Source organism: Tympanuchus pallidicinctus, unplaced genomic scaffold (assembly GCF_026119805.1).
Source record: "Tympanuchus pallidicinctus isolate F22 unplaced genomic scaffold, pur_lepc_1.0 scaffold9, whole genome shotgun sequence".
Lineage (NCBI taxonomy): Eukaryota > Metazoa > Chordata > Aves > Galliformes > Phasianidae > Tympanuchus > Tympanuchus pallidicinctus.
In genome coordinates, this window is record NW_026294813.1 from 12,325,602 (window position 1) to 12,348,093 (window position 22,492).

The 22,492-nt window shown below is 35.7% G+C and overlaps 1 protein-coding gene across 8 annotated transcripts in view; it reads right to left on the bottom strand.

The window, feature by feature from the left end:
- The window catches only part of NIPBL (NIPBL cohesin loading factor), a 164,119-nt gene that overhangs the window by 21,372 nt on the left and 120,255 nt on the right, over nucleotides 1-22,492 (bottom strand). For all 8 annotated transcript variants that reach the window (XM_052670492.1, XM_052670493.1, XM_052670495.1 and 5 more), the window contains 17 exons: nucleotides 18,842-19,024; nucleotides 16,937-17,134; nucleotides 16,685-16,756; nucleotides 16,505-16,594; nucleotides 15,226-15,329; nucleotides 13,924-14,010; nucleotides 12,233-12,464; nucleotides 11,378-11,529; nucleotides 10,904-10,984; nucleotides 9,792-9,892; nucleotides 7,893-8,031; nucleotides 7,595-7,677; nucleotides 6,797-6,929; nucleotides 3,180-3,323; nucleotides 1,900-1,989; nucleotides 337-551; nucleotides 115-217 (listed from right to left, as the gene is read on the bottom strand). In XM_052670492.1, the coding sequence (XP_052526452.1) occupies nucleotides 115-217; nucleotides 337-551; nucleotides 1,900-1,989; nucleotides 3,180-3,323; nucleotides 6,797-6,929; nucleotides 7,595-7,677; nucleotides 7,893-8,031; nucleotides 9,792-9,892; nucleotides 10,904-10,984; nucleotides 11,378-11,529; nucleotides 12,233-12,464; nucleotides 13,924-14,010; nucleotides 15,226-15,329; nucleotides 16,505-16,594; nucleotides 16,685-16,756; nucleotides 16,937-17,134; nucleotides 18,842-19,024 (2,207 nt within the window). The remainder of the gene's footprint in view (nucleotides 1-114; nucleotides 218-336; nucleotides 552-1,899; nucleotides 1,990-3,179; nucleotides 3,324-6,796; nucleotides 6,930-7,594; nucleotides 7,678-7,892; nucleotides 8,032-9,791; nucleotides 9,893-10,903; nucleotides 10,985-11,377; nucleotides 11,530-12,232; nucleotides 12,465-13,923; nucleotides 14,011-15,225; nucleotides 15,330-16,504; nucleotides 16,595-16,684; nucleotides 16,757-16,936; nucleotides 17,135-18,841; nucleotides 19,025-22,492) is intronic.

A 22,492-nucleotide genomic window follows, 5' to 3' on the forward strand; every position in this document is an offset into this window, starting at 1 on the left:
ACGATAACTACCTGTACTCAAGAATGAACAGGTATTACTCCACACTACTCTAAAATTGTTCGGCATCAGAAAGAAGCTATGTTTCAATGTACTAAGACTTCTGGCACAGTTTACCTGTGTTAAATAAATATCGAAGCTCTGGGCAAACGGCCTCATAGAGGCCAAGTAGCGAACAATCAAACATGCATCCTCATAGTCCACAGTATCAGAATAAATCCTGCAACAAATTAAATGTGATAATTAGGATATGCTTATTAAAAAATTATTTAAAACATCAAATGCATAAGATTTATGCACATAAAGGTTAATGAAGAAATCAGCAGTACTGAAACATACTTTAATGTACTGAACTGAGATGGAGCAGTTTTAATGATACTGCGAAGAAACTTCTTGCGACTTTCTGCTCTGTGCATGATTTGTCCTGTGGTCTCAACATCTTTTGCATGATGAGTTCCTTCAGATGAATCCTCATCCTTCTGAGATTTAATTGCCTTCTCTGTCTCCATAGTCGTATCCCGAAACCACTGAGCTATATAAAACTTCCGAGAAAACTGGATAGATAGAGAACACATAGAAATAAAAACAACAGATGGAGAAGAAGGAAATTAAAGATTCATAATAAGACTGAGTGAGTCTGATGCATCAACTATGTTTTGGAAAACACAATCAACAACAGACGTCAGGGTAACAATTGAATTGAAGCACTAATAAGCATGACTAATATGCATACCTCTGGACAGGTATACCCTTCTTGGACAGGTGTACCCTTCTTTGGGTAAGAAACTGGCTATAGGGCTGTGCCCAATGGGTAGTGGTTAATGGAGTTAAGTCCAGCTGGTGACTCATTTCAAGTGGTGTCCCCCAGGGGTCGGTACTGGGGCCCATCTTGTTTAATATCTTTATTGATGACCTAGATGAGGGGAGTGTATCCTCAGTAAGTTTGCTGATGACACCAAGTTCAGAGGTAGTGTTGATCTGCCTGAGGGTAGGGAGGCCCTTCAGAGGGATCTAGATCTGGATCTCTGTGCTGAGGCGAATGGGATGAGGTTCAACAAGGCCAAGTGTCAGGTCCTGCACTTTGGTCACAACAACCCATGCAGTGTTATAGGCTTGGGGATGAGTGGCTGGATGAGTGTGAAGAAGAGAAGAACCTGGGGGTGTTGGTTGATGCTCGGCTGAACATGAGCCAACAGTGTGCCCAGGTGGCCAAGAGGCCCAAGGGCATCCTGGCCTGCATTAGAAATAGTGTGGCCAGCAGGAGCAGGGAGGTGATCATCCTCCTCTACTCAGCACTGGTGAGGCCGCACCTTGAGTATTGTGTTCAGTTCTGGGCTCCTCACTACAAGAAAGACATTGAGGCCTTGGAATGTGTCCAGAGAAGGGCAATGAAACTGGTGAGGGGTCTGGAGCACAAATCTTATGAGGAGCAGCTGAGGGAGCTGGGATTGTTCATTCTGGAGAAGAGGAGGCTTAGGGGAAACCTCATTGCACTCTAAAACTTCCTAAAGGGAGGTTGTGGTGAGGAGGGACTTGGCCTCATCTCCCAGGCAACGAGCAGGACATGGGGAAATGGCCACAAGTTGTACCAGAGGAGGTTTAGGTTGGACATAAGGAAGAACTTTTTCTCTCAGAGAGTGGTCAGGCAGTGCAATGGCTGCCCAGAGAGGTGGTGGAGTCGCTGCCCAGAGAGGTGGTGGAGGAGCTGCAAGATATGGTTTAGTCTGTGGTAGCATGGTAATTGGAGGATGGTTGGACTAGGTGATCTTGCAGGTCGTTTCCAACCTTGTGATTCTGATTCTATGATTCTATGATTCTATGACTGAAAGTCATAAGTCATTCAATAGATATTTAATTGAAATTATTTTTATATATACTCAACATCAGAAAACTGAAATTTACCACTAATGATGCATCAGTTTCAGTGTTCTCATCCAGATAATCCAATAAAGCCTTTTGTAGTTGTTGAATATCATCTTCTCCTCCTGAGGCCTGTCAGAAGAAAAAGTCAGCTATGAAACAGAGTATTAACTCAGAGGTAATAATTATCTGACAATTTACACATTCATCAATAAAATACAGTGAGGTTCATTGTTTTGATAATTGCCAAACATTAACAGCTTTTTAAGGAATTACCTGTAAACTGCATCCAAACTAAATCAAACTTAGTGAAGTCAAAGTCTAAAAGGGATTGAAAGCAGCATAGGACTTCTTAAAACTGATTGATTGATCCAATTAAATCTCATTTTGTAATCACATGTTAAGACTCCATCCAGTGAGAAAAAAAAAAACACAACTGAAATAATACAGAGTAGATTGACACGAGTTTTAACCTTTAAACATCATCACCAACAATAAAATACAGAAACAGAACAGTGACATCTCAGGTGAACAAGGCATTAAGGGCAAAAAGTCAAATAAAAAAAACCATGAAAACACAGATAATAATAAAAAACCAATACCAAAAGCCTGCAACAGGTCATACTCAAAATTGATAATAAAACTCTAAATAGAATAATTTCTTATACTTCTTTAGTTAGAAAACATTTTTTCTTCTTCAGCGATAAATCTCACAACTAAAAGCATCTTAAATTCAGCATGAAAAGCAGAGATTGAGAATTTTGTCATAACTGCAACACACAATATAGCGTGCAAACATCAGCAAGTGGGAAAAGGCACAGTTACAAGTTCACAAGATCAATGCATAAGGAAATAAGCTAATGAAAAGCATCAACAAGTGTCATCAAACATGTCAAACTGATCCTGATCTAGGTGTTCCCGCTCCAGCAGGGGGATTGGACTACGTGATCTTTCAAGGCCCCTTCCAATCCCTGACATTCTGTGATAGTTTTAATGCCTCTTAAGATAGAATACAGCTGCTACTGTAGCTCCATTATTTACTCTTTATTGTTACAATTCTGTAAATAACAGTCAATAGGGAGCTGATACAAGAAAGACACAAGAACTAAAAAAATGTGATTCTTATAAAGCAAACACATTTTGTTCAGATTCCAGAACAATAATGAAAGCTGATTCTCCACATGCCAGTTTTTTTATAAACTTTTTCTTTTCAGTTTTCTCTTTACTACTGTTATGTTAAACAAATCTTCATGGATTTCAAACATTTGAATAGATACACAGCAATCCAGTCCAGTCCACCTGGCATGGGACTTCTCACATACCTGTTTGAGGATTCTAGCTATAGATCCTTGATCCATTTTGCTAGTGACTGCATCTTTCCTCAGTCTTGCAGCTACAGTTCCAAGATAGTCAAGTGATGCAACTCTTAAAGCCATTTCTGTTGATTTATTACTGAACTGGTGAACCTAAGAAAAGCAGATTTAATAATTTATGACACTGTGATTCTTCTCAGTATTCTGTGTGACTTCATTAAGAATTATACCTAACTTGCATACTCAATTATGTCAGTTACTATCACACCACAGATACGCAACTCATTTTGTATTAATTTCTCCCTTTATTGTCTCTATCTAAAAATAATAACTGTTAGAATTTTTTAAATGTTATACTTTCATAAAATAAACTAGATATCCAACAGAGCAGATATCCTTTTCAATAGCATCTTAACCACCACAATACATCTTCATTATTCACACAAGTATAGTGAAAGTTACACTGTACTTGGAATGGGACCATAACATGTTTTTCAAAAAAAACCAGTTAAATCAGTTGCTAGCACAGGTGACAGAAGCAGTCAACAGACGCAGCTAGTTACAGAGCAGTTTTGGGCTTTTCTTTGGGAAACCTCAGGATTATCAACAAAAGGCTGACAGAAGGTAGCCAGCAGCTTTGTGAAGGAATGATGGACAGGATTACTGAACAAAAAGTATGGAGTGATGTGAAAAGAAAGGATCATAAAAATCAACCAAATGAGTAATAAGTGGGGCCACCTCCAACATATGCAGGCTAGCAAGGAAATGCCATACAAGGCAGCACTATAAAAAAATTTCCAAAAACACCTTCTTAGAATATAACATGCTGAGGCACTCTTCTTAAGTCTCTGTACACCAGTGTAAGGGAATAAAGGAGTTAGAGACATGCACCATTTCAGAGCTATGATCTCACTGGCATCAGAAACACAAGGTAAGATGGCTTCCCTGACTGGAGCAATGGAAGGACATGGGATCTTTAGGACGGACAGGTAGACAAGAGAAGGAAAAGGTTTTGCTTTCTTGTCAATGACCAGCTGGATGGAGTGCATGGAGCTCTGATTGCGGATGCACAAGGAACTTACTGACCATACAGGTTAGGATTAAAGGGAAGACAGAGTAATTAACACTACAGTTGGCTTATGCAACAAGCCACGTGACAAAGAAGAACAAGTGTATGTGGCCCTCTACAGACACAAAGGAGCATTCTTTTCATGATCATAAGCATTGTCCTCATGGGAGATTTTCAGCCACTCTGTTAACCAACAGGACAACATAGCAGGATCACCTTCTCCAAGTTCAGAAATGATGCATCCAAACAAAGAGGATGCCAGGAGTCCTGCATGGAAGAACAAAAATTGCTCCTGACCAAAATCAAGCACAAAACTGAAATCTATAGAGGGTGGAAGTAAGGACAGGTAATATGGCAGGAGTATAGATACACTGAACAGCCGCAGAGAGAGAGTAAGAGTTGAATCCGGCTAAGGACATAAACAACAAGTAACTCAATGACAAAAGGAAGACTAGGGAAACTGTAGGCCCTCTGCTGAAGGAAACAGAAGACCTGCTTACCCAGGACAGCAAAAAAGCTGTGGTATGCAATGCCTTATTCAATGCCTTCAATATTTACACGTGAGAATGATCTTCAGATCCCCTGGACCCAGAGATCAGGGTGAAAAGCTCAAGTAAGATGTATTTCTGGTGATAGACAATCATGTGAGGGAATGCTTGAGCAAACTGGACAAATCCCTGAGCCCTGATGGGATGCATGTGAGGGGGCTGGCAGATACAATCACAAGAGCACTCTCAATAATCTTATTAATCTTATGGCAACTAGGAGAGGTGCCCAAAGACTGGCAGAATCGTTTGAGTTGGTGGTCACCTAAGATATCACCTTGTTCCAAACCCCCTGCTTTGGCAAGGTTGCTGCACACTAGATCAGGTTGTGCAGGGCCCCATCTAACCGGGCCTTGATCAACTCCAGGGTTGGGGGCACCCACAGCTTCTCTGTTCTGTTGCCTCAGAGTAAATAGAGATGATCCAGGAAATGACAGGCCAGTCAGCCTCACTAGGATTCATAGGAAGTGATGGAAGAGATAATTCCTGAAACTGTTTCCAGGCACATGAAGGAGAAGACAATCATCAGGAGTACTCACCATGGATTCACCAAAAGGAAATAACACTTCATTGACCTGAAAAACTTCTATAAAGAAATGAGCTGCCCAGTGGATGATGAGGGAGGACAAGATATTGTCTGCCCGGACTTACAATGACAAAGTCTTTTACACTGCCCCCCATGAGATTCTTATAGAGAAGCTGTTGAAGTGTGGGCTGGATGAACAGTGATACAGAGACACAGAGAAAACTGGGACTACTCAACATGGAGGAGGTTCACGGGCATCACACTGATGTCCATAAATACATGAAGGGATGGTGCAAAGAACACAGAATCAGACTCCCTTCAATGATGTCTTGTGCCAGGACAAGAGGCAGTGGGCACAAACTGGAAAATGAGGTTTCTTCTGAACAACAGAAAGTGCTTCTGTACTATGTGGACAATGAAGTACTGGCACAGGTTGTCCAGAGAGGTTGTGGAGTCTCCACTCTTGGAAATCTTTGAAAGCCGTTTGGATATGGTACTGAGTACAGTGCTCTGGTTGCTCCTGCTTGAGCTGGGTTATTATAGCCGATGACTTCTAGAGATACTTCAACACTAATTATTCAGTGAAATTACCATGTTAATTACATCATAAAACCAAAGAACATCTTTGTAGAAACACGATAGCAAAAATATACGCGTTCCCCAAAATTTCATGTTCCGCAAGCAAATATACTGTTATTGGTATAAGAATTATCTACTTCATTAACAGTTTTCATGATCCACACTAAACAAAAAATCAGGATGTTTAAAGTGAATATCTACAGCCATAAGTCTGATTTTACTCAAAATGAATATCTGCACTATCATCTAGATGTTATAGAGTGTCTTTTTTAATGTGTAAAAAGTCATGGAATAGTAGAAGTGGACTTCGAGTACTGCATTTGGTTTTGGCCCCTCACTACAGGAAAGACACTGAGGCACTGGAATGTGTTCATAGAGTGGCAGTGAAGCTGGTGAGAGGTCTGGAGCACTTACGAGTCTTACAAGGTGCAGCTGAGGGAGCTGAAATTGTTTAATCTGGAGAAGAAGAGGCTCAGGGGTGGGAGTCAGCCTCAAGTTGTACTAGGGGCAGTTGAGTTTGGACATTAGGAAACGCTTCTTCTCCAAGAAAGTGGTCAGGCACTGGAATGGGCTCCCCAGAAAGGTGGTGGAGTCACTGTGCCTGGAGGTGTTCAAGAAATGTTCAAATATACTGAGGGATGTGGTTTACTGGGAAGTATTGGTCATAGGTAGAAAGTTGGACTGGATGATCTTGGAGGTCTTTTCCAACCTTGGTAATTCTATGATTCCATGACTCTTCCCAAGTTGTGTATCAATGATTTTCTGACCTAAATTTTATTATCTATAGCAACAAAAGAAAATCCTTGTATGTTGCATATACATCAACTATCAGAAAGCATTCCTGTAAATAACTGGAGCTGAAGTAAATACGTCCTGTATTTACATATCATAGTCAAAAGCAACTTACCAATAATCTTCCTAGTAAGCTAAGCAGCAACTCTGCAGCTGGCCATTCTGGTTTATTAACAGTGGAAAGAAGATCTTGAATGAAGTTCTCAAACAGAGGCCTGTAATCTTCTTCTCCTTGTTTACTACCACATCTTTTTAAAAGAAAATGCATTATGTAACCAAATTTTAGAATCATCTTAGCTTTTCTCCTGATGTAAACATGAGTAATCTTATCATTAACTGGAAAAAGGAGTTTAATATGATTCTAAAAGGTAAAAAAAAAACCCACTGGAATATTAGCAGAATTATGGAATAATTTTAGAAGTCAAGGATAAGTAAGAAGAAGCTGCCCAGAGAAGTTTCAATCCTCCTCCTCTGGAGGTTTTCAAAACCTGCCTGGATGCTTTCCTGTCAACCTACTCTAGAGAAAATCCCTTAGGGGGGTGATTGGACTAGATGATCTCCAATGATCTCCTTCAAAACTTACAATTCTCAGATTCTGTAAGTAAAAAAGATTTTAGTTTTTCTACATCTGCTTTCATCACTTGTATTTTTTCACTTTTGTGCTTCAGATGAGTAACAGAGTACTGATAGAGATCCCACATAAAATATCTGACAGATTCTTAAACATATTAAGAATTTCTGTGCTATAAGAAGTGTTGTTTAGAGAAGAAAATTTTTAAGGATTTATAAAGCACATTGTTGTAACTTCACTAGTAGGAATTTAGCGTTGCTAAGTAATTAGGTTTATCTCAAGGTGCGAGATTTCATTCAGAGCTGGTTTCATCAATATACTAAAGAATGTAACAGTACTTACTTCTTAAGAAAAATAGAAAGGAAATTTTGTGCTGTTCTCATGGCTGTTTCATATGAGTTAGTAATAAGCACATCTTGATCCACCTAAAAATAAGAAGACTTATTAATCTAGCACTTTAGCATAGACAGAAATATTAACATTATTCTCAGGTCAGATCTTTCATCTATCAAATTATTACTGCAGACAAAATTACACTCTCTAGTTACTGGACCACCATCACAGAATATAATATCCATAAATACACAATTATTCCTGCACCAAATAAAATTATGGAGTTTTTTGAAAATAACTTCCTTACTTTTTTGTTCAATTCCTCATCCGAATTAGAATCTTTTTCTGCTGATGGTAAGTGCACAACACATTGAATGAGTTGTAGAACTAGTGCTGTTACCATCTGAATATACATAGGCTCTCCATCTGTGTCACTGCTATTCAACCTGTTAATACGACAAACAAAGCATTAACACTAAAATAAAAGTATTATTTTTTGTTCATAAACAATTTTAAGATTTCTAAAATTTTTCACCACCATTCAAAATCTGTATACTATAAATTAAACTAGTCACTTGCTTCTGTCTTAAGAAGTGAAAGATTGAGTCTAGCACTATTCTCAAGTAGGAGAGATAAGCTGAAACAGCACAAATGACTATCAGAATATCTGTGAAGCTCAGTAACTAAAAATCTGCAGAATTTGAAATGTATGAAATCAAACACCTACCATTCTACTTTTTAATAGGCTTACTGTGTATAATAAACAAGAATATCAATTTCCAATAAAGTATTAAAAAAAAAACCACATCAGACTGTAGCTCTAATTCGCTACTTCTGTATTATTTAATATAAATAGAATGTGCAGGAGAAAATAGTGACTATGGGCTGGATTGACTTCTACAAGAGTTATAATCATGGTACTTACTCCCAGGTAGCATAACAAACTATAGAATTAAAAATTCAATGGTGTCTTTATGTTTGTATGACCAACGTGAATACAATCCACCTCACATTTCTCCCCTTCTAAGTGATTTAACCTGACAAATGTTATACTGTTCATCTACCCATACATCAACACTTTTAAGCAATATGAAATGGTCATACTCTGATATCATTCTTTCCAAATTATCAAAATAATAACTGAGCCCAAAACAAACTGCAGTTATTCTTTGTTATTTATGAGTACATATGGAGAAAAGATTTTTTCATATCAAATTTTCGTAAGCTGCTCCCTTCATGACTTTAAGAACAGATAGGAAATGCCCTTTAATGGATCCTGCTAAAGTTCTACAGATAGCACAGTCACATGAGATGATGACTTCCTTCTGGCAAGGACCCCAGTTGAACAAGCTATCAATCAATTATGGTCCCATTCTTACTGAGCATTTAATAGATATCTTTGATGACTATAACAAAAACAACATGAATACTAGGCGTAAGCACTGACTCACATTTGAGTGACTCAAATGAACTTCAAAGTTTCACTGCATTTGATTTTCCTGACCCTGCTAATCTACCCTGGATGAGCCAACCTATTTCATGGACAACCTGTCCCCAGAGGAAAGATGTATGCAAGCAAGATAGATAGGTAATACGTTATTTTTCTAATTATTGGTCTGATAGGCAAGCAAGAAAGATGGATGGCAATCCAAACAGCAAATATTTTAGAATGGTTTAAAGTATCCATCAATTTAAACTGAAATTCTGTTCAGATTGAACGTGAACATATTATTTAGAAGATACACAGTAGAAGTGAGCTGAGCAATTCCTAAATGAAAACTCATTCAAAGCTGTATCAGTTTGAAATCCTGCTCTGAGTATGACCTTGAAAAAGTTCACCCAACATTCTCCTGGTAAGTTCTAGCAATTAAGAAATTAAATACCTCCATATAAATAGAATCAAACATTTTTGAATCAAAATCCCCCTTGAATGCACACCAATATTGCACTTGTTTACATTCTTAGTGAGAAGACTAATAAATATTTCAATTATTTCAGTATCCAAACATAAATACTGTGGCACAAGAAACAATGACAATTACATGACAGATTAGTCAGAAAACTCTGCTCTCTATGTAGAGATTTTGAAATATCAATCTCTAAGAAACTGTAGCTTGTTAAGTTGCAGATTTTTAAAAACATGTTTATTCTGAAGTGTAAAATCATACATGTACAAAACTGTAAATGTTTCCATGTCAGAAATTACCTGAAGTTTCTCAAACTCCTCTTGCTAGTTGGTAGTCTTGCAAGGGAAGTGAAAATTTCTTCTAGTATTAGTTGTCTATGTTTTTCATATCTGGAGAAGACCTATTTAACAGTTACACCGCTGTTAGAATATTACTGTTACATAAAATATGTAGTAATGTCCACTTGAAATGAATCTGAATGCATACCATGTTCTTAAGGCATTTCTTTGTCTTTTCAAACCAAGCATGTCTTTGTAAAATATTACATCTTTTTCAAGTAAAGATTTTTAAAATCATCTAAAAACATGAATGTCTAATAACTGCTCTTCTAAGTACCATATGCTTTAAAGATTTTTGCTAACAGTAGAAAGGCACTGTGTAGGAAAGTAAGACACTGTAATAAAAAGTTTTCAGATCCCAGCATACAACAGAAGTTGAACACATACACAATTTTAGAACATATTTGACAAACCAGTTTTACTTTGTATCTCAGTTTTTAGTATTTGCCCAATATTAGATATTATTTCTATTTATGGTCAAGATTACTGAGTTTGCTCTCCTTTTGTTCATTCAGAATTCTACTTAAAAATTCTGGTGAATGTGATCCTTACAAAGATAAGATACTCCTACTTGAACATACATATATACATAACATACATACTGCATTTTTTCTGAAACAATATTTGATTTGTTCTAAGAATTTTTCATGTGTCCATTCCTTCCAAGGAATATGAACTTAAAAAAGTATCCTGTTCTCTAGCTTATCTCACTTCACAAATTCAAATCTTAACAAAAGAAATGAGACATACCATATTGCTAAGATTTCTTAGCAAGAGAGGACAAGAAAGACATCGGAGTTTGTGTTCACACTTTTAACTATTTAACAACTTAAGAAAGTTCTTTGCTGAAGTAGGAAACTTATTCTATAGGAAGAAGTAACTACTCTACAAATAGCAGCAGCCCAGGTGAATTTAATACTGTTCCTAAATTGTAATACCAAACTCTAAAACTGTGAAAAAGTAAAATCAGTTTGAAGCTCTACTTCTATACCAGCAAAAATACAGATGATGTAAACATCCTAATAACTGCTAGATGTACAGGGACATGTAAGAACAAATAAAAAATTACTTACTGCAGTCACTAATTTGATGGCACATAGCTGTAGTTCACTGACATTTTCTACAAAGAAAGGCGTTATCCCCATAGATGATACCTATCAATGTAAATAAATTATTATAAGTGTATTTGGCTGGGAAACTGATCCACATGCAACTTTACAAGCAACTTATTCATTCAGCAGATAAGGGATTCAACAGCAAATATTACTTTATAGTTGCAAAAAGAACACAATCACATTAAGCTTTTCGTATTTTTTTTTCAATAAAAGCCAATAAAAATGTGAACATTAAATGTTCTTTTTCTGCAGAACAGAGCAAGAAGGTAACACACTACACAAAAGATTATTGAGTTTAATATAATCAATTAATTAAAATATTATTTCATATTTCATGTCATTTACATAGCTATACTTCATACTCTCTCTAAGCAAAGAAAAAACTAAAAAAACAACAAAACCCCCACAACAGACTCTTCTGATAAAGCTTACCTGAAGAATGGTTGTATCAGTAAGAAGTTGTATCTCTAGCAACTCTGACAAACTGCTGACAATATCACAAACTTTGTTATATAACATCACTATAACTCTTTGCTTGTGGGTGGAACACTTGGCACGTTTTGCTTTTGAACTTAAAAGACCACCTAAAAAAATCAGAAATATTTTCATTAATTTTCCAGTGTTTCAGTTGTGTCAAATATTAGAAAGATGACTGTTTTCTCAAGAAAACAAAGTTGCCCAAACAGCTTGGTGAATGAAATCATTTGCAGAAGAAAGAATATTTAGCAGCAGCAGTTGGAATTTCAAATGACATTTGATTTTCATAATAGTTCTGAATTATGGTGCAAGATTTTTAAAACAGTTCTTGATGTTGGATCTCCATATCTGAGAATATGAATATAACAACAAACTGCTTTAATTTTTATAATTTAATTTTCATTAAATTAAATCATTCTATCAAGATTATGAGTACAAAATGACTTATTCATCCACACAGAAACAATTTGCAAAAGACAAACTTTGGACTAATTTCTCAATACTTTTGTCTAAGAAGTAATACTAACACTATAGCTATTGCAATAAACTTGAATAAATACAACTAAGTTATTTGGGGAACACAAAAAATTGTTATTTTACATTTCATCATCATTAAAATAACACCATATATTAATCCAGATGATGTATGCCATATGAAAGAACTACCAATAGAGCAGTTACATATAGAAATCTTCAGGGAACTGTATTACTGTAATCATCATACAGTAGATAGGAAAAAAAAAAAAAAAAAAAAAAAAAAAAAGCAAGAATAATGTGAAAAGGCTTCTAAAAATCTTTCATCATACTAACCACCAAGAGGATCCACTCTATACACAGGGTCATACTGAGGATAGAGAGTGTTCTGCAAATGAAATTTTGTGTACTGAATAACTCTTTCTATTACATCCTCAATATAGACAGCTTTAGGCATATTTGGTGATGTCATAATATTGATAGCAGTAAGACAAGCATCTGCAGATTTTGTTACTCTCTCCATTATAAGATCTCTCCATAACCTCTCCTCATCTTCAGTGTCATTGTTCTGCAGTATACAAGAAAAAAGTTCAGAGAGAAGAAAAAGTTGAATTGCTATACAGTACTTGGTAAGGATAAAATTGCCATTTTAATATACTTTCATACAAGCACATTCCTCTGTGATACAAAAAAACTGTCTTACAATCAACTACAATTTGTTTTACTAGCAACACGTTTTCAATCATACTTCTTCCTAAGTTAGAATTCTACAATAACCCACCATATTGTTCTGGTAAAATACAAAGAAGTTTTGTATTTTAGGGAAGCTCTATGAAGGAATACCGCATACTGTCTGCTTAAGACTGATGTGCCTTAAGCAAAAACGACTCAGTTTTGCTTCATGGTTACACACACAGCTTCCTGCTCTGACAAATCTGTTTTTTACCACTAGAGGGAACTGTCACACAGCAAGACTGTTCTGATTCACAGAAACTGGTGAGAATGAGACTTTCCTCAGAGATAGGCTCAACTGTTATCATGATCTTTTATCATGGGGTTCAGCTTCATCTCATCAAACATACCCATTTAGTTTTAGCACTGGGCACACAATTCCTGTATGTTGTTTTTTGTACAAACTGTAATACCAAACGATCAACAGGGTATTTACAAACTACAAGCATTACTGAAATAATGTTTATCACATTATCAACTGGAAAATCAGAGAGAATTTCTAATATACTATGCCTGCTACATACACAGCCATACAAACTACAGCTCTCTAACAGCAGTTCAACATTGGCTTTCCTTATTTTTACAAAGAAAAACTGTTGGCGAAACAACAGTTTCTAATCCTATCAGCTTTCTCCCTTTGAGGTAAGAAAATCTAGAAGTATTGCATTATGTACGTGCTACAAGTATTTAAAGAAAAGAACCACAAATGAGGAGATCCCTTTAAATTTCTCACATGGAATAGTTTTAAGCCACGTGTTGCTTGAAGGAAGTTTTTTTTATTAAAAAAGATGGTCCCTTCCAGCTCTAGATTTTCTAGGGTTCTATGATTTAAAATACGTGCTTAGTTTTTAATGCTTAAGGGGAAATACATTCTAAATATTGCTGTACTTTCCTCCACTGTGTTAGGAAGGTTTATGAACCACTAACAAAGACATTTCCACGATATATAATTACCATATATATAATTACCAGAAGCATTTCAGATAGAAACTTTAGTACTTTAAATTAAGTAAAAAGACAACTCAATTGCTCTCAACACATCTGTTTTTAATAGAACTACAGTAAAACTACTAGTATTGAAAGAATATCTTCAAATGAACTTTATTTCAAATCATAAAATTTGACAATCTGTTTATCACGAATATCTAAAATAAAAAATTCCATTCAAGCATTCAAACACACACATAAACAAATCCCAGGCATTTGAAGTTATCAAATAAACAGAAAGAAAGTAAAGAAAGTAAAGAAAATCTGGTGTTGAAGAGTGGTGTGAAATGATGCAATTTGAAACTCACGTGGTTAAGTAACGTAGAAAGCTTTGATCCATCTTGAATATTCTTCTCCAAAATATTCAGGACCTTTACTATTTTGTCTGTTGAGAGCTGTAACAAGAAAGCAAATATATCAAGGAGCTGTGGTATGAGCCACATATTCTAGCTAACCATATAGAGATTTATTAGAAGATCCAGACCTTGCAGAAATAAATTTCCTTGGTATTTGAGTGCCAATACATAGGAAATGTATTCTAACTAACTTTAATAACATTGAAAAATTAGCATGCTGAAAAACATAACACAAATTCTCTTACTGATATCTTACAGCATTAAATAAACTGTAGAACATACAGATAAAAATACAGCAACTCCAGAAAAATCTCTTTTACTCATCCAGATAATACTGGTGATCCTTTCCAGAAGTAACAGAATTCTGATTTTACACATACATGCATGCACATGTGTATTAAAAAAAAAAAAGTAGGAGAGGTTAAGGGTGAGAAGTATGAAGCAGACAAAATGCTCAGGGTGAAAACATTCTACAGATGAAGATATGGAGGAATGAAGAAAAGGCAAAGAAGTATATCTGAGTCTTGGATTAAGGAAGATCTTTCAGTGACTTGCACTTGTCACTTAACAGACACCTAGTAAACACAGAGGGTGATCAAGAGCATGCAGACTAAGAGCATAACATAAGACTGCCCAAAACCAAGAGTTTTACATTAGGAAAGCAAGAAAATTATTTCTAAAAGTGCTATACCAACACAACATCACAGAACATTCTTTGAAGGCAGGAAGAGTATAGTAAACAACCCAGCACAGGCAGTCTACAGAAACTGAATCTTGTCACCAGAGACATTAAATATTTTAAGTTTGAGAGGCTTTTCTGGAGACATAGGAAGAACTAGGTAATTCAATATGATGGACATCTGCATATTCACAGTGTACTGACAGCTTATATTAGAAAGAGTGGATGTCCTATTTCACTGGGTTTGCTCAAAACTAGATGCAAAGAGCAGACAATAGATCAGTGTGCTTTTGTGAAAGTAAATTAATTTACATTTTCTGCTCAGACATATGTGTTACATATTAGTACACAGTGCTTAGTTGTCACAGACACAAAAATATCTCAGCATCAGAGAAACTAGCAGTTGACATGCGGTAAGTATTTAAGTACTTCAGTTAAGTTCAGTGTAAGCATTACTGTTCGCAGTAAGTCACATGCTCTAATGAAGGGATTGAAATGTCATCACAGTGAACACATTTTTTGCAGGTGTGATGAAACTGAATGATCAGGAAGAGGTAAAGACTATGAAGATGTACCTTGTCCATGATACCCATTGCCTTGATTTTTGCAGATTCACTACCCAACTCATTAAGCTGATGTTTTCCCAGAAGCAATTCCTGTGGAATCTCATCATCATCACCTTGGGGAAAAAAAAAAAAGAAAAAAAAAGTAAACAGTCATATTTTTCATAACACTTCAAAGAATGCAGTACTGACAGCCAGTGAGAAAAAGCAAAAGCAAGAAAATCTGTTAAAGAACTGCTTCACAAATAGCTAGGATCTAATAGTTCCAACTAATGATGACAACGTTAGGTTTTTATAAAACAACAACTTGCTCAATATGTCTGATTACATGCTCTGGAATTTCATTTAACAGCCTAACATGAGACATCTATTTTTCTTATACAGCAACACATTTATTGCAGTACTACCCTCATTTGGCAAAACAAATCACAAATGATCATAGTTATAATTCTAAAGTTCAAATCTCAGTCAGAACAACAGTTGGAAAAATGCATACTATACCTAAGGATGCACAGAAAAAATGGCATGTATTGACATTTGTCAACATTTCTGAAGACCAATCAGTGGATGTGAGCATAATGGGGCAGCGGGTGGTGTGTTTCAGCAGTGATGCCTGCAATATGAAATATAAGCCACATTCTGTACAGCCATGAAGTTATTTATGAAAGTGGCATGCAGGTTTTTGTCCACAGTTTGCAAAATTGCATTGCTAACGGTGGTGACTATGCAGATGAATAGTGTTTTTCTTTTGTAGTGTTTGAGAATTTGCTCTACCAAATAGTGCTCTTGAGCTTTTTTTATCTGTTACAGTTTCTAAGGAAATGAAGAGGAGGCATTACTTATGGAACAACCTACTTGCATAGAAAGAACGACAGTTTTAAATCCAGGGGTATAGACAAGACTGCTTTAAAAACCATAGTGATTTGTTTACTGCATCTCTCTCCTCATTCTAATCCTGTGATAGTAAAAAGTGTGTTAAGCGCTCAGCCACTTGACAAGAACAATAAAGCAGCAGATACATTCCAGTAGACTATTATTTGTTTCATTACGATTTATAAATCTTTTGGATTCTGCAAGGAAAGGTAGAAGTTCTGCCTCCAGTGGCAAGTGAAATTGAAAAGGTAAAGATACCCACTCAAGGTGGAAGCTATACGAACACTATTTATTCTAGCATATATCAGAGGAAATTAAATTAGAAAGAAGAAAGCCTGAAAATACTAGAAATGCAATTTGTTTGTCATTTCTTGTGTCTAACTGGGGGGAAGCACTTTGAAAATTTCTGACGTATTACCCAAGGTTGTAAAATCCATGTCTTCCAGATTTTCCAAAATGTTTTCTATTGAAGCAATAAATCTTTTGAAGGTTGAAGAATCCATCATTTCTGGTGGGAAACAAACAAACAAATAAATAAATGAATATTTTATATACAATGCAGAAAATAAAAACTGAAGAATATAAATCTGAAAATTACCTTCAGGTGTTAGTTTAGGTTCATAAGCTCTCCTCTTCTTTTGTTTTTCTTTTTTCTTCATTTTTCTTGCCACTAATAAGAGAGCAAAGAATGAAGCTAACAGTTTGTCAAAATGAAATAAAGGAATAGTTACATTTCTTACATTTGCATTAAACACTACATGTAAAAATGTTTATTTCACAATTTTCAACTTGTCCTTTAAAAATGCACTTGTATTATGAAAGAAAATGAATTTTTATAACGATGAGTTACCCTCACTGAGGCTAGGAGGAGGAGAATAATCATCCATATCAGAGTCATCAGGACTGCGATTACGGTAACGGCCACTACCAGAAGTCCTTCTTCCTTCATGATAATGACCACTCCTCCTGTGGTCACCAGAACTTCTTCTGTCATGTTCTTCGTACTCCCAAGCTTCGTCTCTATCCTTTTTATGTCTTTTTCGAGAAGCTAGAAATGAAATGCATTTTCATTCTAAGTATAAAACATCCAATTTTAATATCTCAAAATGATAGGTTTACAAACAAAACGTAACCATATAACTGCTTCATAAAACAAGTGAACGCTCCAAACCATTATATAAAATTCAGTTACGCCACCAACCTAACAATTCATTTTGAATTACATGAAAAACAAGCATGAAATCAAAGATACCCAGCAAATACTTAAAAGCATGAATGTGAAGGAGTCTTGCCCTTTTAAACAAAGGAGAATGAACAAAACAACTTTAATTTTCTCCTTTCTTAAAAAAAAATAATTAGATATTCTTCACTTACATAATTGTGGCTATTATAAAGTGCAACTCATTGTTCATTTTGCCCATCTAATAGAGGAAATTCAAATTACAGTCGATTTTGCCAAGAAATCAAAAAACTTGTTTTGATATATATTGCACATAATTCATTGGAAAGAAGAAACAATTCTGGACTAAACAGTCAGTATTTACCACTTGTGGCTTTTATAACCACTTTCCAGTCAATACCAAAAAGAACAGCAGAACTAAATGCTGAAATCAGGATGAGTGTTTTTATCAGAAACAAAGATTTGGTGAAAATACAATTTTCAGAGGAAGGGAATGGAGATTTCTCTGTTATTTTTGAAGGCAGTCTTGTACATCTTTGAGAAGAAAAGGTGCTAAGATGTAATAGAAAGAGGATATTTCATAGTTTCCTCCATGAAACTTTCCATTACCTAATGTAAGACGGTGACTGGGCTAACAAAAAGATATAGAAGCTTTGAAGATCAAAATGGTTTCAAAACATTGCACTCTAGACTACCAAAGTTTACTGTTCTCATGAAGCAGTATTGAACAGCCTTTACATTTGTACATGTTTCTGTCAAACTCTCCTGACATTTAAAAATGTATGACTGTATACTGAATTGCTTTAGAGAAGAATGTCTCCAAGGATTTATATAGAACTGGAACAGAACTGACAAATTACTTCTACAATTCCAGTTTCTTGATAAGCATAGGAAAGAAAACATTATTCATATCAAAATATAGCCAACAAGCAGACCAGTCACAGGCATTATGAATAAAGAACTACTGAATATGAGGTGATACCACACTGCACCCTAGACAGTTTCCATTTCTGAAAACACAGTATGAAATTTCTGCCAACAGGTGGTTTAATACTTTAATAACTTTGATCAGGCTTTGAGCTGTACTACTTCTGGATCAGAACTGCTTCTGGAGGCAGTAGAGTCATGTTCATGATGCCTGAGATACAGTTCCTGTTCTAAATGGCTGAGAGTTAACTGCAACTGAACCTGTGCTATCTGAACAGAATGCACTAGATAGAGAAATAAATGTCTTATGGAAATGGATTTTCTACATTTGGTTCTCTTCTTTTTCCTCATGAGACAGTATTTTGCATAAATGTGCGCAGCATAACTAAAAAAAATCTGGAGAATGGCTTCCCATAAGGTAAGTACAGAAACAAATTTGAAGGGTAGCTGCTTTTCATCTTGAGTTACAAATTCAAATGGAGTAATTACTCTTTCTTTTATAAAGTAAAAAACAAAATTTTCAGGCAAATTGTTGCCTGTATAGCAAACTTGTTTTCATTTAGACTAGCCAACTTAAAAAGAAACCTTTCTGAGAAAGCAAAGTATTAGCCTTGTTTTGCCATAGGAACAGAATTATGTACTACTTACATTCAAAAGCTTCTTCACTGTCATTGTCTTCATCAGAACTGATTTCAGCATATTTTGGTTTCTCATTAACTGTGCTACGTTTGCGTTTGTTCATTTTCACACGTTCACAAAGAGGCATGGTGGATTCAATTTCTGCCAGGAGCTCAGGAGGCAACTCCTTTAACACTGACTGATCTATGCTACCTATTAATGAAAGTAAGGAGAGTCAATTTGAACCCAAAGATAAAAAAAAAATAAAAAGGAAAAAAAGAAAAATAAAAAAAATAATTAAAAAAAGTGCCCAACACTACAATTATTTTTCAGAAACCACTTACAGAATATCCTCTAGCAATACCACAGTTAGAAGTTAGATATATCTGGAGGTATTTGACAGGCCTTTCTAGAACTTTATACATTGTTCACACTGCAAATGAAAATTAACATAATAAATAGCATAAATATTTCCACCGTGTTAAACAAGAAAATAAAAACAAATTCAAACTGGTGAATTACATTTGTAAAACGATATTTCTGCTGTTTCCACAAAACAGTCTATTTTTTGTTCATCCTCTGAATTTAACAAGTTCTTTTGAAAGTGTAGGTAAATGAATGATTCATTGTGCTTTACCATAATTTGGATTAGACAGATTAGTTCATCTGCATGTACCACCAGCTGAATGGAGGCCAGCCAGATCTAATCTGGAGATTATACAATTCTGTTTACAGCTATTCAGCATTTAGCAAGAGGCAGCTTCCACCCAACTCTAGAAGAGAAATTTGCATGTAGGTATTTTGGCATAATTTCCACAGGTACAGACTATTCACTAAAGAGTGTTAGATCCTGATTCCCTGAAACATACACTCAATTTTATGTACTGTGGGTAAATACACTGAAATCAGTAGAAGCATTCATAGAGCACAAAAACTATAGAACATTTGGTCAAATGAATGCCTTGCAAAAAACAGCCAAAAGTAAAGGAACAAAAGCTGAATACAGATTCATACAGATGTTTAAAAGCTATATCCATGTACATCAGCAGGATTATTTTCTACAAATATATATTTAAGCCTTTCTGAGACTACTAGGAAAAGTATATTTAAAACAGAATAATTATTAGAATACTTGGAGAAGAAAGAAATCAGTAATATGCTGTATATTCTCTGGCACTTGTTCTCAGGCAAAGAAACATACACACGTTTCAAAATTCATGATATAATATTAAGCTTGTGATTACTGTTTTGAGAAACTATTAGAACTGATTTTGTTCTTCATTTTGCTTACATTGTACACAACAAGTGTCTTGGTAAGATGAAAAGTGATGCATTTTAAGTAAGAAAACACTTAAGATTAAAAAAAAACAAAACAACCAACCATGCCAAAACAATAAATAAAACCCACATGCTACTCTTATCTACCTGAGAATACTGTGCTGGGAACAATCTTTAAAAATAAGTCAGCTGTCATCGTGTTTATTACATATCAATGAAAGAACAAAAATGCAAGTATTCAAATATTTATTTAATATTCAGATGCTGCAGATGCTTTAGGAAACAGGATAAACTTCTTTTATTTGTTTATAAGAGAATATATTAATAGTTCTTTATTTAAGAAGGGAATAACAGAAAAGAAAACAAATAGAATTTTTGTAGAAGTCTCTATAAACTGTCTTTAAACCTTTTATCTGTTCCACACTGTTCTTTGAATACTACATGCATTTTTCTTAGCTCTTGAGGATCGTAAATAACCAAATCTAAGAAGTTTTACTCATGCCATTGGGCATGGCTGCATACACATCAACAATTCTGATCTAAAAAGGAATGCGCACACTTCTTTGAAAAAATTCAGAGATTTGCTGTACTGCACAACTCCAGCCAAGAGCTAAGGAGAAAGTAGCTGTACTAAAGTTGATCCAAAAATAAAGAATGATCCAGGAAACTAAGCTTTCTGAAATACTGTCCTCTCCAAAGGAAAAACTTCTTTTGTTTCCCCAATAACTGTCATCAATTAATCAATATACATATTGTGTTTGAAATGGACTACAGTCATCAGCGTTCTTCAGACAACACTTAAACACACTCTCAAAGTTGCCACAGCCATTACAACAAAACGAAACAAAACAACAGGAAAACCACCAGAAAGTACCACCGTAACCAGACCTTTTCTCTACTCACACTGGTGAAACTGAAGGGCGAATCATAGAACAGCTGTAAAATAATTCATCCTAAAGAGCTGCAAGCATAAATAGCCATTTCTTCTTCAGTGCTTGTCCAAATCTATACTGTTCATGACTTGCATACTAGTTGATTGCTGAAGGAAGAATGTATTGCTGTTCTTGTTTGATCACTGAGATCCAGAAGTTTCTTACAGAAGATATTCAAGAACCTTCAGAAGTTAGTGAATATCTACTGACTGTAAAAATATTTGTCTCTCACCAGCAGTTCTTGACAAAATATAATGCAGATAAAAACAAACCACAGAGTCTTAGCTAACAATGAATTAATCCAGAATCTACTCCCCATATTTTGGAAACTTTTCTTCGAAGTGTGGTTTTGCCACATATAGTTGAAAGGTTTAAAAATACTTGAGTTAATACAATGGGAACAATCAACAACAGCTTTCTTTAAATACATGTAGGTTGCTCTGAAAGTAATGCCTTCAACTTTTTCTTCATGGAAATTACAACAGATATGAAGAACACAATAACTGTACTTGAATGAGCAAAATCACAGCTACAGTACTATTTTTCACATAGACACCACCATAAGCTATGCATTTTCACCAATGACAAACAACAGCCTGCATACTGCGCTCATAAATCTATACCAGTACAGGTGAGCCACTGTTGCTGTTGCCATTGTTGAGACACACCACTCACTGCGCTCACCGTTCACTGTCTGGTCTTCATAAATGTTCCGCTGGGTGTCATTTTTTCTGCAGGGAGCAATTCAGTGACATACATTTGCTTCCTACATACTTCCATGTCTGACATCACTTTGTAAGACTGTCCCTCTGCTGCCACCTGTCACACAGCAACAACATGTAACAGGATACTGGTGGGAAAGTTCAATCCCTAGTGCCATATCACCAACCCAGATGTCATGAGCTAATATTATAAAATAGGCGGTATTACTTTCAGAGCAGTCCTCAGAGTTGCTTCGTGCTAAACAGCACAGAGCTAAATCACGGAAGTGTCATGTCAGGGGTTAGGAAAAAGCTCTTCACCAGAGGGTGATCATACATGGAACAGGCTGCCAAGGGCAGTGGGCACAGCCCTGAACTGTTGGAGATCAAGGAGTGTTTGGACAATGCTCTCAGACATAGGGTTCAAATTTTGGGTGTTGTCGTGTGGAACTAGGGGTTGAATTCAGTGACCCTTCTGAGAGAAAGGACTGATTGAATGACTGTGTGATGCCTAGCTGCCTGCTGAGTTAAACCACAAAAATTTTCATTTGGTAGATTTAATATCTTGAATGATACAGATTGCTTCGATTTTTCTTAATTTCACAAGAAAGTAAGGCTTGTGATTCAAGCTGTCTCTGCTCATCATCTTGTCCCTGAAGTTGTTCTCTGCAGCGCCTTTTGAAAATATGGACTACTTTAAGCCAAATTCGACAAATAAACTGTGTATTAAGTAGGCTTAGAACATGTCTATACATTACTCACATTGTGAT